The following is a 22,995-nucleotide window of genomic DNA, read 5'->3' as shown; positions in this document are numbered from 1 at the left end:
CGTACAAACGGATTAATAAAACAATATTCCTTTCCTAATCCCACGAAACTAAAATGCCAGCGCGTCAAAAGTGCACCTAAACCACAAAATACGGATCTGCATACTCGAACATGTTGATTAAAAGTTGGCGAACAAAAAGCATAGCAGAATGAGTACAATGGACGCATTCCCTTCCTTCAGGATCCCGATGTGGCTTTAGACATACTCCATGGGGCGTAAAAACAAGTTGTTAGTGAAGTAAAGTAATGTTGTTCCGAAAAGAACAGTCTCAGCAAAAAAATAAATAAAACTTGGGAATTTATTCCAAGTTCGAAAATTACTTTGGTATTTCGTCTATCCCGAAATACCTTTATACAAGTTGAACGTAATAGAATAGTTTCGAACTGGAAGAACTATCTATATTAGGTATAGATATAGTGAAGGTTTCAAAAGGCACCTTTTGCATTTTCAGAAAATATCAGCCAATGTACTCATCTCTTAGCAAAGTCATTTCCGTTAATGAATATTTTCACAGTAAGAATTTCAGTGGGTTGAATAAATCTTTAAAAGACTATTGAATCGAATTTTGTACAAGCATCTGGTGCCATACCACAATGACCCTATTTGTTTGACTTTTTTAGTCAAATACCATGATATCGCGAAATTATCTTTCGCTTAAGATTATGCTCAGAAGATTATCTTGAAATGAGTAAGCTCCAAAATATTCCCGGATTTAACTTGACCTCAAATGGCATTACATGTGAATATCGATCGAATTTTAATTATTATGTATAGCCTAGGTATTAAGTAATACATACATTAATTATTCATGAAGTTGTCGTTGTAGATAATATTCGGAACAATTGAATACTCACAACCTTCCATGGATTATGAGATCTGATGCTTACCTGAAAATAAAATAATACATTATAAGTATGATAAAAGGATAATTGAAATAGTAGAAAGAAGAAAATCATAGTGATTGATCATTTGCGTGTTGAATAAATATTAAATAGATTTTTTGCAACGGTATTGAGGTAAATTTGAACTGAACATATTCAGATTCAGGTATCTTCTAGAATTTTTGTGAATATTCCCCTCCTGTCAAAAATTCTATGTATATGGATAACAATTATCGAAAATTACAGCGAATATTTCCCTCCTGTCAAAAATTCTATGTATCTGGAAAACAATTATCGAAAATTACAGCGATAATTGCATTGTAGGAAGCGAAACAGCACTGCGATAATTGTTCTGTTCATAGATGCTTAGTTTCTATGCATCTTACACAGTTCTAATCTATGGCAATTCCATTCTACATCAGTTTGACAAGTGATGTAACAGTTTATTCGGGAAATATTCCCCCCAATTACACTCGTGCATCAAAATGACCGGATAATTTCGCATTCCAGCGTGTTTTCTTTGAAAAACTTCATTCGGTCATTTTCATTTTTGGAGAAAAAGCCCTCCACCTTCGGTGTCGGGCTCTTTCTCCAAAAATGGAAATGAACTTATGCAGTTTTTATGACAACACGCTGTCATGCAAAATAATGGATAATTTTGATGCACTTGCGTAATTACTTACGAAAATTTTTTACCACAACTGTTCAATCATAGGTACAAGAATTCTTCAGTTGAGTACTAAATGAGTAAACACAGAAACTCAATCAGAAATACTCGGGACCGTAGATCAAACTTTCTTAACGGTATCAAGATAATGATCACACTAGAAAGTTTGGATTATGGTTGGTAAGTATTTCTCATTAATCTGCTCATTAATCTTAAACGATAAACAGACAGGAGATTCTGGGTGTTGGTATAAAATATTAGGTGTACAACGTTGCTTTCGCCGTTTAGCAATAGATGGCTGTAGCGGTAAATGGTGGTCGAAATAAATAGATCTTAGATATCATCCAATAAGCTTAGGTATTATTATTATTAGTCGATTTGTGTCTGCATCATAAAGCTGTTCTCGATCAGCTTACGGGTCAAATTCTCCTCATTTGCGGTTGTTTTTAATTTTCTGCTTTAATATGAAGAACTCTGCGACTGAGGCTCATCGAATGCTCTCAAATATCTATAGTGAGGCCGCTATTAGTGAAAGAACATGCCGAGAGTGGTTTCAATGCTTTAAGAACGGTGATTTTGACTTCGAAGACCAGGTTGGCGGTAGAAGATAGAAGGTTTTCGTAGATGCAGAATTGGAGGCATCACTTGATCAAGACTCGTGTCGAACACAACAAGAATTGGCTGGATCGTTGGGAGTGACGCAACAAGCCATTTCAAAATACCTGAAAGTCATGGAAATGATTCAGAAAAAAAAGAATTTGGGTGCCGTACGAGTTGAAGCCGAGATATGTTGAACGACGTTTGTTTGCTTGTGAACTGATGCTTACAAGGCAGAGACGGAAGGGATTTCTGCATCGCATTGTGACTGGAGACGAAAAATGGGATTCATTCGATTATCCCAAGCGCAGAAAATCATAGCGATATCCCGTCTATGCTTCCACGTCGACGGCCAAACTAAATATTCACGGTTCCTAGGTCAAGCTCAGTATTTGGAGGGATCAGCTCGGCGTATTGTCTTATGAGTTGTTAAAACTGACTGAAAAAATCACAAGCGATCGTTATCAAACGCAATTCATGCGTTTGAGCCAAGCATTGAAAGACAAACGGCCGCAATACAACGACAGACATAATAAATTATAGTACTGTAAAAAATTGGATCGATTCGTGGATGGTTTCAAAAGATGACCAGTTATTTCTTATTTCAACGCGGGATTCGTACGCTGCCCGAAAATGATAAAGATGGGGGAAAGTAGTAGCCAGCGATGGACAATACTTTGAATCATGAATGTATAACCAGTTTTTTACAATTCATAAAGCCTAGAATTTCGGAAAAAGACGGCGGAAGCAAAGTTGTACGACTATATGTATTATTGCCGAAACGAAAGCTGAAAGTCTGGCAGGACACAACGTCCTGCTGGATCTAGTAGCTAATTCAATGAAAACGATCGATTTTTCATATAGGCAAGAACGAAAAAAGTATAATCTGGCAATCTGCTAATATGCTCCGCAAATCCGAGCTTCCGATTCACATCCCAGATTCACAAAAAAAAAAATCTAGGCATCCTATCGGTACCAACGTCAACGGTTCGTCGTATCCGTCCCATCAATTTTCCATGTATGGGTTCCTGCTGCGACCTCAGCTGAGACTCGATCCAGGCAACGATGCTCTCTTTTATTCATGGACCGAGATACAAAGCAGCTAACTTGATCAGATAGTAGTCGGTGTATGTCACGGTGAAATCGGGAGAAATGCCCCATCTAGCTGGTGAATATTTCAACTGGGTTTTTCCGCATGTCGGCGAAGAGTCATGCTCTCGGGTCATACGGTAAAAGTTCACGACGGTTACGCGCGCTCCTTTGGAAGAAGGGGATCGGAGCCGGAAGTGAGGTATGCGCGTGTATCCGGTCTCGAAGGAAGAACAAGGGAAAGTGGTGTTCTCCTTGTGTGGATTTATTGCAGGTGAACGTGGAATATGGTGACTGTCAAACGATTTCTCTCACGAATATGGGTGGGTGGGTTTATGCACGCTCTTTTTGGAGTTGGGGTTCTTCAAGGGGAAATAAACGAAAATACTGCGATAGCTTACTACTATGTATTTCTTATCTCATATGATCTCATCGATTATAAGAACAAACATTTTATAATAAAGGGTGTCCTCTTTCGGAAGTTGCATGTAAAGAAGTAAAGGGTGTTTTTTTTAGAGCTAAAGAACTTTAAATTGCAATAAAACAACGATGGATTATTCGATTGTCATGAATTTTATTTATCCGCAAGATAATCTTGTGGCATTACATTTCAAATATGATTTCTGGCATATGACCGCCACGGCTGGCTCGGATGTAGTCCAATCTGGACGTCCAATTTTCGATGACTTTTTCCAACATTTGTGGCCGTATATCGGCAATAACACGGCGAATGTTGTCTTCCAAATGGTCAAGGGTTTGTGGCTTATCCGCATAGACCAATGACTTTACATAGCCCCACAGAAAGTAGTCTAGTGGTTGTTTAATTCAGGAATGAAAAAGTTAGTAATCATGGCTCTATACCGACCACCATTGACTGTAACGTTCTGGCCATTATCGTTTTTGAAGAAGTACGGACCAATGATTGCACCAGCCCATAAAGCGCACCAAACAGTCAGTTTTTCTGGATGTAACGGTGTTTCGACATACACTTGAGGATTAGCTTCACTCCAAATGCGGCAGTTTTGTTTGTTGACGTAGCCATTCAACCAGAAAAGCGCTTCATCGCTAAACAAAATGAAATGGACGTAGTGCGCGATACGTATTCCGCACAGAACCATTATTTTCGAAATAAAATTGCACTATTTACAAGCGTTGTTCAGGCGTTAAATCGGTCGCCATCTTGAAAAGTAATGCCAACTTAAAGTTATATACCTCAAAAAAAAAACACCCGTTATATAATATTTTCGAATTTTTAGAATTATATTTCAATATAAAAAACCGAATATATCATAATGGTATATCATATTGTGAAGAAAAAAGGATACAATGTTGTCAATTTTTGATATTTAAGTTTTTCTTTTAATTTTTAAAATGTATCATTGCTTTTGGAAAACCCTTTATAGTTATATATATCAAGAATGGAAAGTCGAATCTTTCAGTATGCTTTAACATTCTTGTTCCAAAAAAGTGATAACTGACATTGTGTTGAAGTATCACGTCATTCTATGTTATTCTATTTGTTTTTTTGAAATTCACAGCCGACAAAGTTTTGACATCAAAACTCTTTTCAGAATACTGAATTAATTATATTGAAATGCATGCGAAATTTGGGAAAAATAACAAAAAAAATACTAATTTGTACAACCACGCAAGAGTGCTTCTAACTTCCGGCCTATAAAGCGCATATAGAGTTTTTATTTCATCGCAAATATTTCATTTCTTGTTAAATTCTAAAAATATACCACTTTTCCCGAAAAGCCGTGGGGTTTTCAGTTCATCTTATCCCACGTGAAAATTTCCCTTATTCCATAAAAAAAATACTTCGACTGCCAAAGAATAATCTACTTCAACGGCAAAAAGCCACGGGTATACACTTCCTAATAAACTATCCAGAGTTACTACGGGCGTATTTCCGTGTTTTACAAGGCCATGCCGTATCTTCCTCTCACTTTACGTTCACAGTCACAAAAATGAATTATAAATTGCCCGAGGTGCAGCCGAAGAGAATGGCTGGAATGGAACAAAACACAAGTCGCTAGAGAGCCCCTCCGCCAACTTTTTCCTCCAAAAGGGCAACTGATATTTGACTCGCATGTGCCCGAAATATGGAATTATATTTGGGGCAACTATACAGTGTGATTCACTTTCAATGAGTAGGTCAATATTATTATTAGAATCGTTTCACACTTATACGATTTTATTCGGTTAGGTGCGTGTTCGATTCGTTTTCGGTAGCGCCTAAAACGAATGAAAACTCTTCACACACACTCGGTTAGTATAAGGTTTGATTTCACGAATGGACTGATTAGACTGATGTAATCAGCCGCTCAATATCAATATCAAGTGAATCAGACATTGCCAAATGTAAATTACAAAATTCAAAATGAGAAAATGAAAATAAAATTATATTTTCCCTTGACGAAAACGTGACCGAACCAAAACTAAACCGTATGTGTGTAAACGACCAATTGCTTTTGTGAACTCTGGACCCCTGGACCCGAATGGAAACCGATTTGTGTCGAGGGGGCTTTCGGTTCTATCAGTTATCTATTAGGTACCGAACACACACCGTATTACCGTCTGACACTTTTCCGGCGGCTACCGAAAACGAATCGAATACGAACCGAACCGAATCGAACCGTCTAACCCTCTGAGAGTTCATTACTAGGATATAGGGATTCATCAAGCCCAGCAGCTTGACATTTTAACCAACTACTTGACTTGAAAATCAAGCTCGTGAAAAATTACATACTTGAGCTTGACTCGATTTCAGATATTTATTGCTTGACTTGATAATATTTGAACTGGATATGCACGCGTCGCATGGCATATATTTCTGCAATCTCGTGCGAGCTTAGACTAAATAAGGGGATTCCTCGAGCGCCGAGAGACTGAAGTATTCGCCAGTGTGACTTTATTAGTAGTTTTCTCACATTTCTATGAAATCTATTGGTAGATTTTGGTAGTTTCAAAAATATCTTTCCAAACTACGCCAAGGATTTTTTATCAACGCCAGCATCTTCAGCTCCTGTTGAAAAACAATTTTCCAGAACTGCTCTTACAGTTACAAAACCCGCAATAGGTTAGGCGACAAATCAATAAGATGCCTCATGTGTCTTAGATCCTGAATGGAAAATTATGAAATCAAACAAAGCCTGGAGGTTTCTCAATAGTGAGAAGCTATATTTTTCATCATTTTTCATTTAGTTATGATCTGTAGTGATTTAATTCATATTTTTATTTTATATTTTCGGTTCTTTTATACAATAAGTTTAATAAATGAAAATGTTTTCTGCAATGTTCCTTCTCATTTCATCATTCTTTATTGATGTGACACTACACAATAAAACTACTAAAATCAAGTAGCTTGATATGGTTCAAGTACATGATGAATAAATACTTGACTTGAGATTGAAAAACCACTACTTGACTTGAGCTTAACTTGAAATCAAGTCAAGCTTTACTGTCATCATTACTTTTTGATTATGTACCTACTGACAGATCGATAGGGGACATCTGAAAGTTATTAAACATGACACAAAGCAGAACCACCAATAGAAATCTTGAATTAAAAGGACAGCCACCTATTTACCTTTCAAATAGATTCACACTTAAAATAAGTTAGAAAGTCGGTATATCCCTAAAGACAACTAGCTGCGTTCTAGAGGGAGAGGACTTACAAGCTTCAAAGTATACTTTGCATTCAAACGAGCACAAAATATATTCCAGTGACTTGATAGGAGCCAAAACTGCCGATTTTGGTCCTCAGAAATACATATACTCGCATATACCAATATCTTAATATACATTTCAACGACACTTCGACGTCCGCCTGCCCAGATGCTTAGATAGCTAGATTTAAGGTCTGTGAAGTGAACTAAAATGGTACTATTGAATGTCCGATTGGTGCTATCCATAGTTCTGTTCCTCTAATCCTCAGATTGCAGTCCTACCAACTTTCATCGTGTCCCAAAAATCGCTCCCGACGCGGCCGCGTAAAATATGGCGGGATACTCTGCTGTTCGGTATGCATGAATCGGTAAATTTTTAAACTCTTCTTATCTCTTGTCGGCTATGATCGGGCCCGTCGGAATCGGGAAAACGCCGGAGTTTTCCGGACCAGGCTCCGTACTATTCCCCGAACCGCCGTTACGCACAGGACGCCACACGACATATTTAAATATTAAAAGGAATTTTTTCGCGGAAGTTTCTTTCGTAGTTGGCTCTGGATGATAGCAACAAGGGCTGGTCGTAATGTGGGAAGTTTAAGGGGTTTTGAGTTTCTTTTTTTTAGGGAGAAATGTCTGGGGGGATTAGGAAATGATGGTTTTCTGTAGGGAATTAGCTTTATTGATAATTTTAGATGATGAGTAGAGAATCGAATTGAAATTGTGCGTGTAAGTAAAGATCAGAAATTCCAAGTTCCTCGCAAAATTCAGTACACCATAGAAAATTAAAAATACAGTATCTAAAAAAAAAACCTGATATTTCAGTGAGAGTAGATCTGACCGAGTGGAAATTGCCTGCCTATACAGGATGATCCTAAATTGGAGGTAAAGGGTGTTTTTTTTAGAGCTATAGAACTTTAAGTTGCAATAAAATAACGATGGATTATTCGATTGACATGAATTTTATTTATCCGCAAGATAATCTTGTGGCATAACATTTTAAATTTGATTTCTGGCATATGACCACCACGGCTGACTCGGATGCAGTCCAATCTGGATGTCTAATTTTCGATGACTTTTTCTCCACAGAAAGTAGTCTAGCGGTGTTAAATCACAAGATCTTGGAGGCCAATTCACAGGTCCAAAACGTGAAATTAGGCGGTCACCAAACGTGTCTTTCAATAAATCGATTGTGGCACGAGCTGTGTAACATGTTGCGCCGTCTTGTTGGAACCATAGCTCCTGGACATCATGGTTGTTCAATTCAGGAATGAAAAAGTTAGTAATCATGGCTCTATACCGATCACCATTGACTGTAACGTTCTGGTCATCATCGTTCTTGAAGAAGTACGGACCAATGATTCCACCAGCCCATAAAGCGAACCAAACAGTCAGTTTTTCTGCATGTAACGGTGTTTCAACATACACTTGAGGATTAGCTTCACTCCAAATGCGGCAGTTTTGTTTGTTCACCTAGCCATTCAACCAGAAGTGCGCTTCATCGCTAAACAAAATAAAATGGACGTAGTGCGCGATACGTATTCCGCACAGAACCATTATTTTAGAAATAAATTTGCACTATTTACAAGCGTTGTTCAGGCGTGAGTCTATTCATGGTGAATTGCCAAACCACATTGAGAATAAATCACTTGACAGCTGTTAAATCGGTCGCCATCTTGAACAGTAATACCAACTTAAAGTTATATTGTACCTCGAAAAAAAACACCAGTTAGTTCTCGAGAAGCTTTCAGTGCCCATCGAATTTGGGACACCCTGTACTATATTTTGGGTTTTAAAGGAATATTTCTCGATTGACCGGGATGCTATATAATAAATAAAAGTAAAAGTTGATGATATGTATTCAGAAGAGTTCGAGGTCGATATTGGAGTTCTACAAGGCTCAGTACTTGGATCCGTTCAATTTTATTATTTATATATTGAAATACGTTACCCCATTAATTATTGAAATGTTTGCTGACTGGTGTGAAAGAAATATGTAATAGTATTGTCAATTTAGGGAAAATCATTAGGTACCATTATTGGAACATGTATCTAATAAGAGTTTTTTAATAACCTCTAAGAAATCCACAGAATTTACGAAAAACACAGAAATTATGACGAAATGATAAAGCTCAAACATGATGTACCTCCCCACACAAAAAATCCACCATTTCTTAAGGAGACCCTTCACCCCCTCTTGTTCCCACTAAAAACTACACCCAAGTGAAAAATCACCAACCCATCGCCACCCACGACACGTTTCTCGAAATTCACATTTCCCGTCGACAGCGACAAATGTGTTGAAAAAAACAGTGTTTCTACCCCGCCCAGCCAAACAATTTATGTATTCGAAAACTGGAAAAGCATCTTACGGACATATATTATTCCGGAGATTCGCGTACAGCGCTTTCCCGCGTCGGCAGACAGCCATTTTTCCTGTCCCGTGCATTTTAAATTGTCCCGGCAACGGATGACGCGAAACGTCGCTCGCTGATGGGAAAAATGAAACAAAGATTTGCCGCGTAATCGAGTAGGCCGGGTGGTTGTTGGGATCGGATACACCCGGGATTGGGATGCTGGGAGGAGAGATCTGTTGACATGTTTCTACTATGTTTGAATTTTTAAGTAGTTTAGAGTATAAAACTTACATACATAGAGTTTCACCCCAGTAAAACTAGCAGAACCATTTTGGAATTTTCGTATTTTTTAGCCATAATTTTGGGCAAATTTATTACCCTATTTGAAAAATTTTTGGATCTTGAATTATGATACTAACTGTAGATTCCGCTAGGTTAACGTTCAGCTGGCAGAAATTTTTATGCACAATTTGATTACACCATAATTTTAGGCTCACGTTTGAACCCACTGCCAAATTTTTGAATTTACATGTTTTAAAAAAATTCTGGGTTCTGCTAGCTTAACAGGTCAATTAAAAAGTCCCTGGTCTATCATAGGAAAACACATTTTTTTGGCCAAATTCGATTTTATTATTCAACATAGTTGCCTTCGAGAGCGATACAGCGATTATAGCGATCTTCCAACTTTTCAAAACCATTTTTGTGGTACGATTTGTCTTTCGCTTCAAAATAGGCCTCAGTTTCGGCGATTACTTCTTCATTGGCGCTGAATTTCTTTTCAGCGAGCATTCTTTTGAGGTCTGAGAACAGGAAAAAGTCGCTGGGGGCCAGATCTGGCGAATACGGTGGATGCAGAAGCAATTCGAAGCCCAATTCAAACCATTTTTTTCATTGATTTGTGAGACGGCACATTATCTTGATGAAACAGCACCTTTTTTTCTTCAAATGGGGCCGTTTTTTAACGATTTCATTCTTTAAACTATCCAATAACGCTTTATAATAATCGCTGTTGATGGTCTGGCCCTTTTGGAGGTAATCAATGTATATTATACCTTGCGCATCTCGGAATGCTGATGCCATAACCTTGCCAGCTTAACTGTTGTGTTTTCCTCGCTTTGGATTGGGTTCATCGTGTGCAGTCCACTCAGCTGATTGTCGATTGGACTCCGGAGTGAAATGATGGAGCCATGTTTCATCCATTGTCCAATATCGAAGCAAAAATTCAGGTTTATTGCACTTAAACAGCTTCAAACACTGCTCAGAATCATTAACACGTTGTTGCTTTTGAACGATTGTGAGTTCGCGCGGCACCCATTTTGCACACAGCTTTCTCGTGTACAAATATTCGTGAATGATATGATGTACTTTCAGATGATATCTTCACAATGTCTGCTATCTCGATCAACTTAATTCAACGGTCATTCAAAATTATTTTGTGAACTTTTTTTATTTTTTTCGTCGGTGACAGCCTCTTTTGGGAGTCCACTGCGTTCGCCTTCTTCGGTGCTCATTTCACCCCGTTTAAACTTAGCATGGTTGATTTTCCTAGTGCAGACCCCGGAAACTCTTCATCAAGCCAAGATATTTTTTCAAATAACAAAAATACTAGCACCGCCATCTGTGTATCAGACCGGAGACTTTTCAATTGGCGTAATATGCTCTGTAAATGCTCCTCATGGTGAATATTTTGTGTTTATTGGACTAGAGAAGTTGCTTAACCAACATAAACTTTAGATTCAAGGAAACCCCACAGGTAAAAGTCCATAGACTTCAAATCAGGACTGCAAGGGCCAATGAATGCCACCCCTTTTTGTTAAAATTATATAATCTTCCAGATGGCAAAGTTTTTCGGTAAATAACCCTGTATATGAAAATAGTTGTCAAAATTTGAGTTGCTGAGTTTGCATACGCCTCAACCCAATCAGGACCGTCTGAGCTACTCCAAACTCTCCTTCCTCCCAAATCTAAACAGAACCTGATCCTCATCTTAGTCCTTGTTTGTAGATCAGTTATTGCCGTTTCTTAGTTCAACCCCCAAAAGTATCCAGATATAAAATTAACCAAAAACCCATTAAAACTTCGAAGACTTCCCTAGTTGGATTGTTTGGGGGTAGTCCGATGAGGGATTTTTGTTTGAGGGTGAATTATTGGAATCTCACTACGTGGTGCTGATCAGAGCTTCCTTATACGAGGAATGAGATTGTTACGGCACGTTTATACGAAACTTTTCGAGAGCGAAATGTTAATATTGATGCCTGGAGATTGAGAGATTTGAGAAGACGCACTATGGATTTATCACTTCAAGTTATTTGAAGTTGAATATTACCTTGAAAATAAAATGAAATAATTAAATAAGCATTTTCGTATTCGAAACATTTTTTTTTCTATACTGATCTTGAATTTTTTATCATTTTGATGACGCTATCAGCACGAAATTTTCCATGAAACTTGACATGGTTATTCTACAAGTACATGCAAAATTTCAACCCAATCGGATTTTTAATCACAAAAATATTTGGTATTTTTTTCCAGAACTCTCCTTGAATTTTCTATGGTTCTGATGATATGATCATCTTGAAATACTGCAGGGATCATGAAATTGTTATTTCATACCAACTCCCAAAATCTCAATACTGTCGGTTTTGTGGTCAATATTTTGCTGCAATATTTTCTTGACATTCTTGTTAACTTTTATATCGTGCTAGAAATTGTTATTTCAAATCTGAATGCAATATTTCATTCCGATCGAATCAATATTTTTAAATATCAGGTAAACAACGAACTCAAAAGCGGCAATTAAGACCTGATCCTACTTTGAAAATTTCAAATCTAGGTCTAGGTTTACTCGAATTTGAGGATATATTCATCATCAGTGAGTCGACCCTTATCATTTGGATTGTTGTCCGCTCAAAACTCGAAAATAACAGACATAAACATCAAAGGCTCATTTAAAATTACATTAGTAATTTATACTTCTCAATAAGGACAAATCCGGTCTGCGTGGTGGCCATCCAATATCATCAGATATTTCCACGTACAAACTCTAATGACAAGCTTTCAATGTTTCAATTACTCATCTGAATAAAAATTTTTTCACTAATTACAAGTATTCCTCAATCTACATTAGAACTTAGTAAACAACTTCTGAACATGTTTAATATTTCATTCGAATTATTCACACAGACTGACTTCCTTCTTTTTTACAACTATAAAGTGAACTCTGAGGGATTAATAGGTACATGTGAGCCAAGCATTCCTGAGTTTCGAAATCCTTCCTCATCTGTTTAATCTTCAACAGAAGCCGCTTCAAATTCATGAGAGATTCCCACTAGCTTGGAAAACGAAGTAACAAACTGAGTTGTAGAATATTCGAGTTGCGTTAATTAGGTGCCTAGAAATATTTCGAAAATTCAAGTAGCTGCTCATTTCAATAGTTCCTATTCCTAAAGTATTTTTATTTTTATTAGGTTATGGGGTCTATAGTTGGAAACAACAGAGAAATCTGGTAAATTTTGATATCATATTCATGCATAGAATTACCCTCGACCCTTATTTAGAATTCTTGAAGGGATTGCCACTCAACGTGAGGGGATGATCGTCTACCCACGAATTTGGAATCACATGAGAGGGGGACCCTCCTAATAAAAATATTCCACTATGGTTCAATGTATCTTTTAAAATATCCAAATAATTGAAACAAAAGGACTTATGAAAATAAATATTGAAATAAGAAAAATACTGACTTGAAGTCAGGAGCTTTAGAGCGGTCGTTCATCAACAAATTACGCCCTTCCAGACCATATGAGTAACATATAGTAATATGTGGTCTCCAAAGGCGCAGTTAGCGCATGAATGAACGATCTGGTTTGATTTAACATTGTTCTGATGATGACCGTTGTCATAAATCGATGAAAACTATGGTTACATTGAACAAATTGCTCGACGACACTACTTTGCTGCCTAGTAAAACAAATAACTAACTCTAAAGACTTGAGAATGAGACTGATTTAAAGTCTTGAAACTAGAAGTCACAAAATAAAGATTGTGGGACCATAGGACTTTTGTCTCTCCTTTTTCACAAATAACTAAAGGGTGTTTTTTTTAAAGCTATAGAACTTTAAAACGATGGATTATTCGATTGACATAAATTTTATTTATCCGCAAGATAATCTTGTGGCATTACATCTTAAATATGATTTCTGGCATATGACCGCCACGGCTGGCTCGGATGTAGTCCAATCTAGACGTCCAATTTTCGATGACTTTTTCCAACATTTGTGGGCGTATATCAGCAATAACACGGCGAATGTTGTCTTCCAAATGGTCAAGGGTTTGTGGCTTATCCGCATAGACCAATGACTTTCCATAGCCCTCACAGAAAGTAATCTAGCGGTGTTAAATCACAAGATTTTAGAGGCCAATTCACAGGTCCAAAACGTGAAATCAGGCGGTAACCAAACGTGTCTTTCAATAAATCGATTGTGGCATGAGCTGTGAGACATGTTGCGCCGTCTTGTTGGAAACACAGCTCCTGGACATCATGGTTGTTCAATTCAGGAATGAAAAAGTAAGTAATCATGGCTCTATACCGATCACCATTGACTGTAACGTTCTGGCCATCATCGTTTTTGAAGAAGTACGGGCCAATGATTCCACCAGCCCATAAAGCGCACCAAACAGTCAGTTTTTCTGGTTGTAACGGTGTTTCGACATACACTTGAGGATTAGCTTCACTCCAAATGCGGCAGTTTTGTTTGTTGACTATAGCCATTCAACCAGATGCGCTTCATTGCTAAACAAAATAAAATGGACGTAGTGCGCGATACGTATTCCGCACAGAACCATTATTTTCGAAATAAAATTGCACTATTTACAAGCGTTGTTCAGGCGTGAGTCTATTCATGATGAATTGCCAAACCAAACTGAGAATAAATCACTTGACAGTTGTTAAATCGGTCGCCATCTTGAACAGTAATGCCAACTTAAAGTTATATACCTCGAAAAAAAACACACGTTATTTTCTGGTTAGGCTTATTGAGTTGAGTGTCAGATCGACATCTAACTCAGATATAATCTAACCTAACCTAACCAAACACATAAATATGTGAAAAATATCAGGATTGAAACAATGAGTTTCTTCGAATTTACATCAAATTTAGCAATTCTGCAATTTTTCGGCAGACCCTGAGAAGTTAACACCAGAATAATTCTAGCCCAATCTCAACAGCAATCATCACTCTTGCGTAGACAACAAAACTCAATTCGGCGCATTTGATGTATACATTCAACTGAAAAACCCGCAAATTTATCCTCATCTCCTAACGTGGAACGCACCCGTAGTAAAATATGGAAAAACATGGGCTTTTCGGGATTTGTAAGATGCCGCGAGGGAGGTGTAATGAAGCTCTTCAGCATCCCTGCTGCAGCTTGCTCATCTCCGCCTGCACTAACTGTTATGTATAATGATCAAAGTAATCTGCATTATGATGCCGTTTACATATTTAATCCTCCCCTCTCTCACATAGTAGGCGATGGAGTTTTACGTTATTTTCCAGGAGACGGCAGCTTTGAGCAATACCACTTCAGTTTTAGTCTCTCCCGGTTCGGCGAGCCTCATCTGCGAGGAAAAAATCGCAGAAAAACATCGACGAGAAGTTTTTGTATGTTTGTTTATCTGACCTTTTTTACTTTCTTAAGAGATAGTCATTCATTGAGAAAAAGGCATATCTATAACGCTAGAATATGAACCTTGAAACCATTCCAAATTTAATAATCAAAATCAACTAAAAGAAGGAATTTTTTATTATAAAACTATGCTAATAACTCAACTTAACCTAACCAGAAAGATAAGTTATTTGTTTTACTAGGCAGCGATTTCTTATTAGCCAAATCCCGGTCTCGCCCAAAAATTTTTATTTCAAAAATTTTCACTCAAATACGCAAAAAAAATCAAAATAAGTAAAAGTTCATTTATATGGAGATCATACTTTTTTTGGGCGATTAGAACATTACTTCAGGAATAATCGGTTATAAACTGAAATTTTGAAAAAAAATTAGATAATTTTTCTCTAGGCTGTCTTTTCTTCTGGACTCAAGATACGGATTGAAAACCTCAACATGTTTTAGATCATAACTCGATATTCGAAAAACGTTTTTATTTGAGGGGTCTCTTATCAATATTTTAGGAGATATATCGATTCTCGTAAAAAAAATGAATTTTTACTGATTTTTCCAAATTTTCGAGTTTAGTTTCCTCTTAAACTGTGAGGTCTACAAAAAATCGGTGAGTGGTTCTTTCATGCGGAGTTTAAACCATTCTTTCAATGGATATGATTACGTACATCGCGAAAATGCTTGATTTTGGGCGATTAAAACATTATTTCAGAAATTATTGGTTATAAACTGAAATTTTGTAAAAAAAATTAGATAATTTTGTAGATCATAATTCCATATTCGAAAAACGTTTGTATTTGAGGGATCTGTAACTAATATTTTAGGAGATATTACGATTCTGGTGGAAAAATTCAATTTTTACTGATTTTTCCAAAATTTCGAGTTTAGTTTCCTCTTAAACTGTGAGGTCTACGAAAAATCAGTGAGTGGTGTGGAATTGACGATCTCTTATTAGCCAAATTCCAGTGACACCCAAAAATTTGTACGTCCTCAATTTTCTTAGTCTTTTTTATTAACTCTATGAAATCCAAAAACTATAATTTCTCACGAAAATAATAAAACTTCCTTCGCCGTCCCATATCAAAGGTGAAATTAACCTCTTAATCATTTACTAAAAAAAAACAATAATACAGTTCATCCATCAATCTAGATAGGAAGTGGAAGGATGCTAGACATGCCTAATTAAATTCACTTTAATTGTGAAAGATTATTGTCCCGTTTTTTTATGGAACTGGAACATATGGCAGTACTGGCCTGTTTTAATTCAGAAATACGAGCGTTATGATTCGTGACAATGAATAAAATATTTCGCATTAATTTCCTCGTTGTTTTCGCATAACTATATGCCTCACCTTGTGGATTAGTGTACGCATAAAAATTTCCATTCGGAATTGTTGGTTATAATCGGGGATATAAAAATCGCAACACATATACTCGTATGGAGGTAGCAATTTTTATAATACGGTTCTGTTTTTTTTTTCAGCCATTTCATGTCTGATTTTGTTTCACATTTTTTTGGGTTTTAACGTTTTTGCAGGAAATAATTAATTTGATTGGTAACGGGTGTTTCTTTTCGAGGTATATAACTTTAAGTTGGCATTACTGTTCGAGATGGCGACCGATTTAACAGCTGTCAAGTGATTTATTCTCAGTTTGGTTTGGCAATTCATCATGAATAGACTCACGCCTGAACAACGCTTGCAAATAGTCCAATTTTATTTCGAAAATAATGGTTCTGTGCGGAATACGTATCGCGCACTACGTCCGTTTTATTTTGTTTAGCGATGAAGCGCACTTCTGGTTGAATGGCTACGTCAACAAACAAAACTACCGCATTTGGAGTGAAGCTTATCCTCAAGTGTATGTCGAAACACCGTTACATCCAGAAAAACTGACTGTTTGGTGCGCTTTATGGGCTGGTGGAATCATTGGTCGGTACATCTTCAAAAACGATGATGGCCAGAACGTTACAGTCAATGGTGATCGGTATAGAGCCATGATTACTAACTTTGTCATTCCTGAATTGAACAACCATGATGTCCAGGAGCTGTGGTTCTAACAAGACGGCACAACATGTCACACAGCTCGTGCCACAATCGATTTATTGAAAGACACGTTTGGTGACCGCCTACTTTCACGTTTTGGACCTGTGAATTGACCTCCAAGGTCTTGTGATTTAACACCGCTAGACTACTTTCTGTGGGGCTACGTAAAGTCATTGGTCTATGCGGATAAGCTACAAACCCTTGGCCATTTGGTAGACAATATTTGCCGAGTTATTGCCGATATACGGCCACAAATGTTGGAAAAAGTCATCGAAAATTGGCCGCCCAGATTGGACTACATCCGAGCCAGCCGTGGCGGTCATATGCAGGAAATCATATTTAAAATGTAATGCCACAAGATTATCTTGCGGATAAATGAAATTCATGTCAATCGAATAATCCATAGTTCTTTTATTGCAATTTAAAGTTCTATAGCTCTAAAAAAACACCCTTTATTTTTGCAGTTGAAGTAAAAGACAAAGTGTTGAGCATATGGAATAATTTCAAACACAAAATTATTGATGTTAATGAGAGTTTTGGTTGGAATATGAAAAGCAGGAAAATGAAATACGTAACTGCAAACTGGCAATCTATACAGTCGACACATTTGAAGTGCTAAATGGGAACAGAATTGAAAACGACGAAAAGTTTTAATTAACTCGGATGCTGTTTATAGGAATACTAGGGCAAAGATAAAGAAATACATATCAGGATTGAAAAGGAATTTGGTATATATTACACCAAGGGAATAAAATGCATGATTTTTTTCAAGGTGCCTGAGAGCAATGCTCGAGGGCGATACAAAGCACTAAGGGAAAAAACATTCGCGAGGTGTGAAAACATTTTTTTTGCACGTACCAACGATTTTAATAGAAAAAATCTAAAAAGAAATGAATCAATGGTTATCTGATATTTCAAAGGATCAGACAGCAACTTAAAAAAAAAATTGTCACTGGTTAATTTTTGTATGTTCAAGGATGTGATATCCTATGACTAGTTTTCGAGATACAGGGTGTCGAAGATGGAAAATGGCATTTCTTTAAAGTAACATTCCTCGTAGGGAAATATCTTGAATGAATTTTGCGCGAATAAAGATTGCATGCCCTTAAGGTAATAATTTCAGGCTGGTTTTTAATGAAAATTATTGTTAGTTACGGGGTGAGTCAAATATTATTCAAGATGAAATTCTTTCAGTTCATGATTCACCCTGTAATTAAAAAAGTGGTCGAGTTTTTTGCCTGTGAGTGTAAAGCAATGATTGTTTTGCCGCAATGTTGTATATTTTACATTTCAACTGATCAAGCTAAACAGAGAATTTCGAAAGAATGATTCAAAAAAATGTTTCACTAAATCTGTAGCAGATACGACAAAACTAAAGAAAACTAAAAAAGAAGTATAACAGCAAATCTTCTTCAGAGAATTTTACAAACTAACAGTGGCCCACCAAAAGAAAAGTTCTGGAGGGCAAGAGAAAAAATATCACCCTATAGATATGCAATCGAAATTGGCATGTCACATGGTGAAAACTCTGAATTATAATATCTAGGCCGAATTTCAGTTCAATATCTTGTGCAGATACTACGAGAAAAAATTTAGAACTTTAACATCATGTATTTCGAAAACAAAACGTTTGCGGTTTCATGTTTATACAGGACTTTTTTCTCAAAATTATTCAAGGAATCTCCTCTTTTCGTTTGAACACCCAGTATGAGGAACAAATAGATATCATGGCAACGATAAAACGATGATCATCCAAACTTAATCGAATATATAAATTTGAGCTGGGACATCCTGTAAGATAAGATAAAATAGAACAGTACGTTAATTGTTTCGTGTTCTCTGCTTATTTACGATCTCTCTAAACTAGAATATCCCCGAATAATAAGAAGCAAACAATAACGCATCATTGCCGATGCCGAAATTCAGTTGAAAATGAGAACAAGTTGAAACGGAATGGAGTTAAACCGCCATTTGAACGTAAATGAATCTTTCAATGGACCAGGGGAGCACGAAAAAGTCATCAGTCGACAACGGAATGACAAAACAGCAATTATCACGAGATTAATGCTATAGCCAGGGTTCTAGTACTCTCGTTACTGTGGAATAGCGCGTTTAGCTATCGGCCAGTGTAAAAATTACAACGGCAATTGTTGGTTCGAATTGCAATTGAAATGAATAATATATATCTCGGGGGATTGAAATCATATTAGCGATTCGGCAATGAATTTCAATGGAATAATTGATGATTTTGCAGGTCGTTTTGACGAGATGATAACTGCAATGAATAGGCCATTCTCGTAGAATTTAATAACAGGGGAGGAATATTCGGAATATCTAAGGAAGAAGGTTCACTGTTATTACTCCATATTTCTTATTTTTACGTTTTGCAATTGCATCTTTTCTGCAATAAATCGGTGATCGCAAAAGAGTCCCTTGAAGGAACAAATAAAAATACCTTAACAGTGTCGCCGCCAGATCGCTCTGGAAAATTGTCTTTCAACAGGAGTGAAGATGCTGGCGTTGATAAAAAATCCTTGGCCATTTTGGCCAAGTTTGGGAAGATATTCTTGAAACTACCAAAATCTACCAAGAGATTTTATAGAAATGTGAGAAAACTACTAATAAAGTCATACAGGCGAATGCTTCAGTCTCTCGGCGCTCGAGGAATCCCCTTATTTAGTCTGAGCGCGCACGAGATTGCAGAAATATATGCCGTGCGACGCGTGCATATCAAAATCAAGAAACATCACGTTGCTTGATATCAAGTCAAGCAATGAATATCTAAAATCAAGTCGAGTCAAGCTCAAGTATGTAATTTTTCACGAGCTTGATTTTCAAGTCAAGTAGTTGGTTGAAATGTCAAGCAATTTGGCTTGATAAATCCCTGCTCTAAATCGGTAGCAGATACGACAAAATTACAAAAGACCATAAACTTTAGTAATGACAACCAAGCTTTTTTTCACAATTTTTCAAAACTAACAGTGGCCTTCCAAAAAAAAAGTTCTGGAGGAAAATACAAAAAATATCATCCTATAGATTTGCAATCAAATCTACCCTGTACCAATTGGAATCAACATGTGATACATTTTTGGAATCAGCTCAGCTAGAGTAATCGGAAAATTGAGACAAAATGGGGGTGTTCCAATTGAAAAAAAACTGTCATTACTCGAGAGTAATTCACCCTGTATATTAGATTATTATTTTATAATACGGTAATTTAAAATCAAAAATCGACGTGGATGATTTGCGCACTCGGATCATCAATGAAAGGCGTCAAATGAATGTTACTCAAATCTTGAGTAACATACGTGGATACGTTCAGCAAAACTTACATTAATGCATTCCAGTATTTAATTAACTAATCATAAAAGTAATTACTCTGCCACTATTAAGTAGTATCCGATAATTGAATATCTACGTGTTTCTTCAAAAGTTATCAAGATATCAAGGTGGAATAAAAACTGAAAGATGGCAAAAAGGATGGTACTTTCAATGAGCTCAGCGTAAACTTTATAAATTTCCCGAACTGGACTATAAAAACACTTTTTTTCACCCTGTATAAATAAGCTAACAACAATTTTGAAAAACATTTCTGGAGTTTGTTTTATACCTACCAAAGAATTTCAATTCAATTCAATTGAAATCGAAGAAAAATTACGAGAGTTCTTGTACAACAAACTTCAGCAAAATTTAAGGTGGCCGAGTTTTTTAGCCGCTAAGTGTATTATCCGAAATTGGGAAAATAAAAGTTTATAATTATTTTCAAAGATCAACAAGAATGTTGAGTTTAACGGTACATAACCTAACTCAGAAAAAAATCCGGTCACATATGCAATACAGTTTTACTGCTTCCAACTCACCTGCTATCAAATTTGGTACCATCGGTCAACGTCCCCGTATAATGCATGGTCAACATATCGCCGTTTTTCGTCTTAACCTCACAAACCTCTGGTTTGCTAACAACATCAATCTTAAGCCCATCATCGCAAAATACAGACCCTAGGACGAAAACCGCCAAAAACGCGAATCTAAAGTTTGACCCAGTCATCTTCGAAAAAAAAACTTCTGAACTTCTGCGGCCGACACTGGAGAGGAGCTACTAAACGCTAACTCGCAAGTTGCCACGGTTGTTGTGCCACGCTGCACGAGGAAACGTCACAATTTTCTCCGCGGTTCCGCGCCACGTTGCCGCCTCTACCGCGGTTTCGTCGGGAGGATGAACGGTGAAGATGCACTTTCACTACTTTCTCATCGGTTTGTTACGCGTGTGGTTTTTTTTCGCTTAGATGCGGTCGGCGACGTCTTCCTACAAAGTTGTAGGAAGAAAGTGCATTGTTGCTTTCTTAATTTGGCGGAGAAGTATGGTGTTTCAATTGTTACGTGACAACTACTGTTCTTGAGGTGATGAGGCGCTTCCTTTACGAGTTCAGGTGATTTCATGCTAGTTACACACATAAATTTGGCTGTGTGGTGTTAGGAGGTGTATTTTGAAGTGTTCGACAAATGAGAGTTTAACATGATGCCCGAATTACTTAAAACTGTCTTTTGCTTTTCAGGAGAATAATAACATGAGCTTAGAAGATTTTAAGGACTTATCTTTTCACAAAACGCTGATGGCTTTGCAGGACACAGAAATCATATCTTGTATCAGTGGCAGAGAATCTTTAGTTGGATGAGATATAGAAATCTAATTTTTTTGTGAAGTTACCTTATTGAATTCTTTGTTTCAAACACAAATATAGAGGATCACGAAACATCAGTGAAATGATTTTCATACAGGGCTCGCTCTAGAGGCCGGCAAACTGGCATTTCACAGGGGCGGCAAATACTGTACATATTATATTGTACATATTCATTTTATTATTACTTATATTCTATAATTTAATTTCAGTTATATTTTCCTTGCAACTGCATTATTGGAGGAATAACAAATTTTTCTTCGTAAAATACTTTCTATAAGAAACGTATACCAAAATACTTTTTATGAAAAAAGTATTTTTCTACCGCCTGAGCTTAGTACAAATCCCAAACCTGCAAGGATACCGACTTGTATGTTTGCCGGGGCGGCTGAAACGCTAGACCGGCCCTGTTTTCATGAAACTGAATGAGACCTTCAATTACAGGACTGATAGATATAAGACAGTATATGCTAATTCATTAAACAGATATCGGGAATTCCACAACTAATAAATATGTTAACACAGGACATCTGTTTGAAAATCAAAATATTGCTCATTCAACAGTTTGTGATAGCAATTTACAAATAGACATTTCAATCGGTAAGTGGTTCTTTCTTAGATTGAATTCATTTAACAGAGTGTTACTGTTAATTTCCAACATTCTCTGTACCCAAAACAAATCATCGTCATTCGACTGAATGAACTTAGTTAGCAAATATTTGAAACTTTGACTTAATTATTTTTTTATTTATACATATTTGTTACTTTCACTTATATCAATTTTGTTTGTTTTTTTCTGTAATTTTGATAGAGTCTAACTATATAGGCGAAAAGCTTGGCTTACTTCAAATTGTTCACCTGATTTCAATGATCCTAACGCTGTAATTTAAACTTCATGAAGTAACCTTTTTGTTCGAGCACTAGGTAACAAAAATATTTTTTCGTAACTATCATAAGGGCATCTAATTTTTTCGAAAAAACACGAATCTAAGTAATATTTTAACAAGAAGCAAGTGTGCTGGTGGCAACAAAAATCCGAGTATAAGAAGAGGATTATTGCACCTAAACGAATGCTTTCTGTTGAAAAGAATATTACTTTGCATTGTCTATTTATTTCATGAAACCATAATTACTTTGTATTAAAGATATTGTAATTTTAGCGACAACAGCTGTCAAGTTTTGCCGCGTGTAAAGTCGAAAAAACTGCTGACAGTTGCTGTCATACAGTTTTTCCTCCTAGAAATAATTTGTAATTCAAAATTCATTGTTTGTGACTGGTGGATGACATATTCAAATGCCCACCCTATAAACCTATTGAATCTGAAGTTTTTTTAATCCT

The 22,995-nt window shown here is 36.7% G+C and overlaps 1 protein-coding gene across 2 annotated transcripts in view; it reads right to left on the bottom strand.

Annotated features, from left to right (window-relative positions):
- Positions 1-21,128, bottom strand: part of LOC123674080 (FK506-binding protein 2) — a 39,196-nt gene extending 18,068 nt beyond the window's left edge. The window contains exon 1 of one of the 2 annotated variants that reach the window (XM_045608940.1): positions 20,838-21,128. In XM_045608940.1, coding sequence (XP_045464896.1) covers positions 20,838-21,025 — 188 coding nt within the window. In that variant the 5' untranslated portion in view covers positions 21,026-21,128. The remainder of the gene's footprint in view (positions 1-20,837) is intronic. The other variant, XM_045608939.1, reaches the window with a different exon arrangement.
- Positions 21,129-22,995: the final 1,867 nt, after the last annotated feature.

Source organism: Harmonia axyridis, chromosome 2 (assembly GCF_914767665.1).
Source record: "Harmonia axyridis chromosome 2, icHarAxyr1.1, whole genome shotgun sequence".
NCBI lineage: Eukaryota > Metazoa > Arthropoda > Insecta > Coleoptera > Coccinellidae > Harmonia > Harmonia axyridis.
The sequence above is the reverse complement of the archived record's forward strand: the minus strand, read 5'-3'. Positions and strand labels throughout refer to the sequence as shown.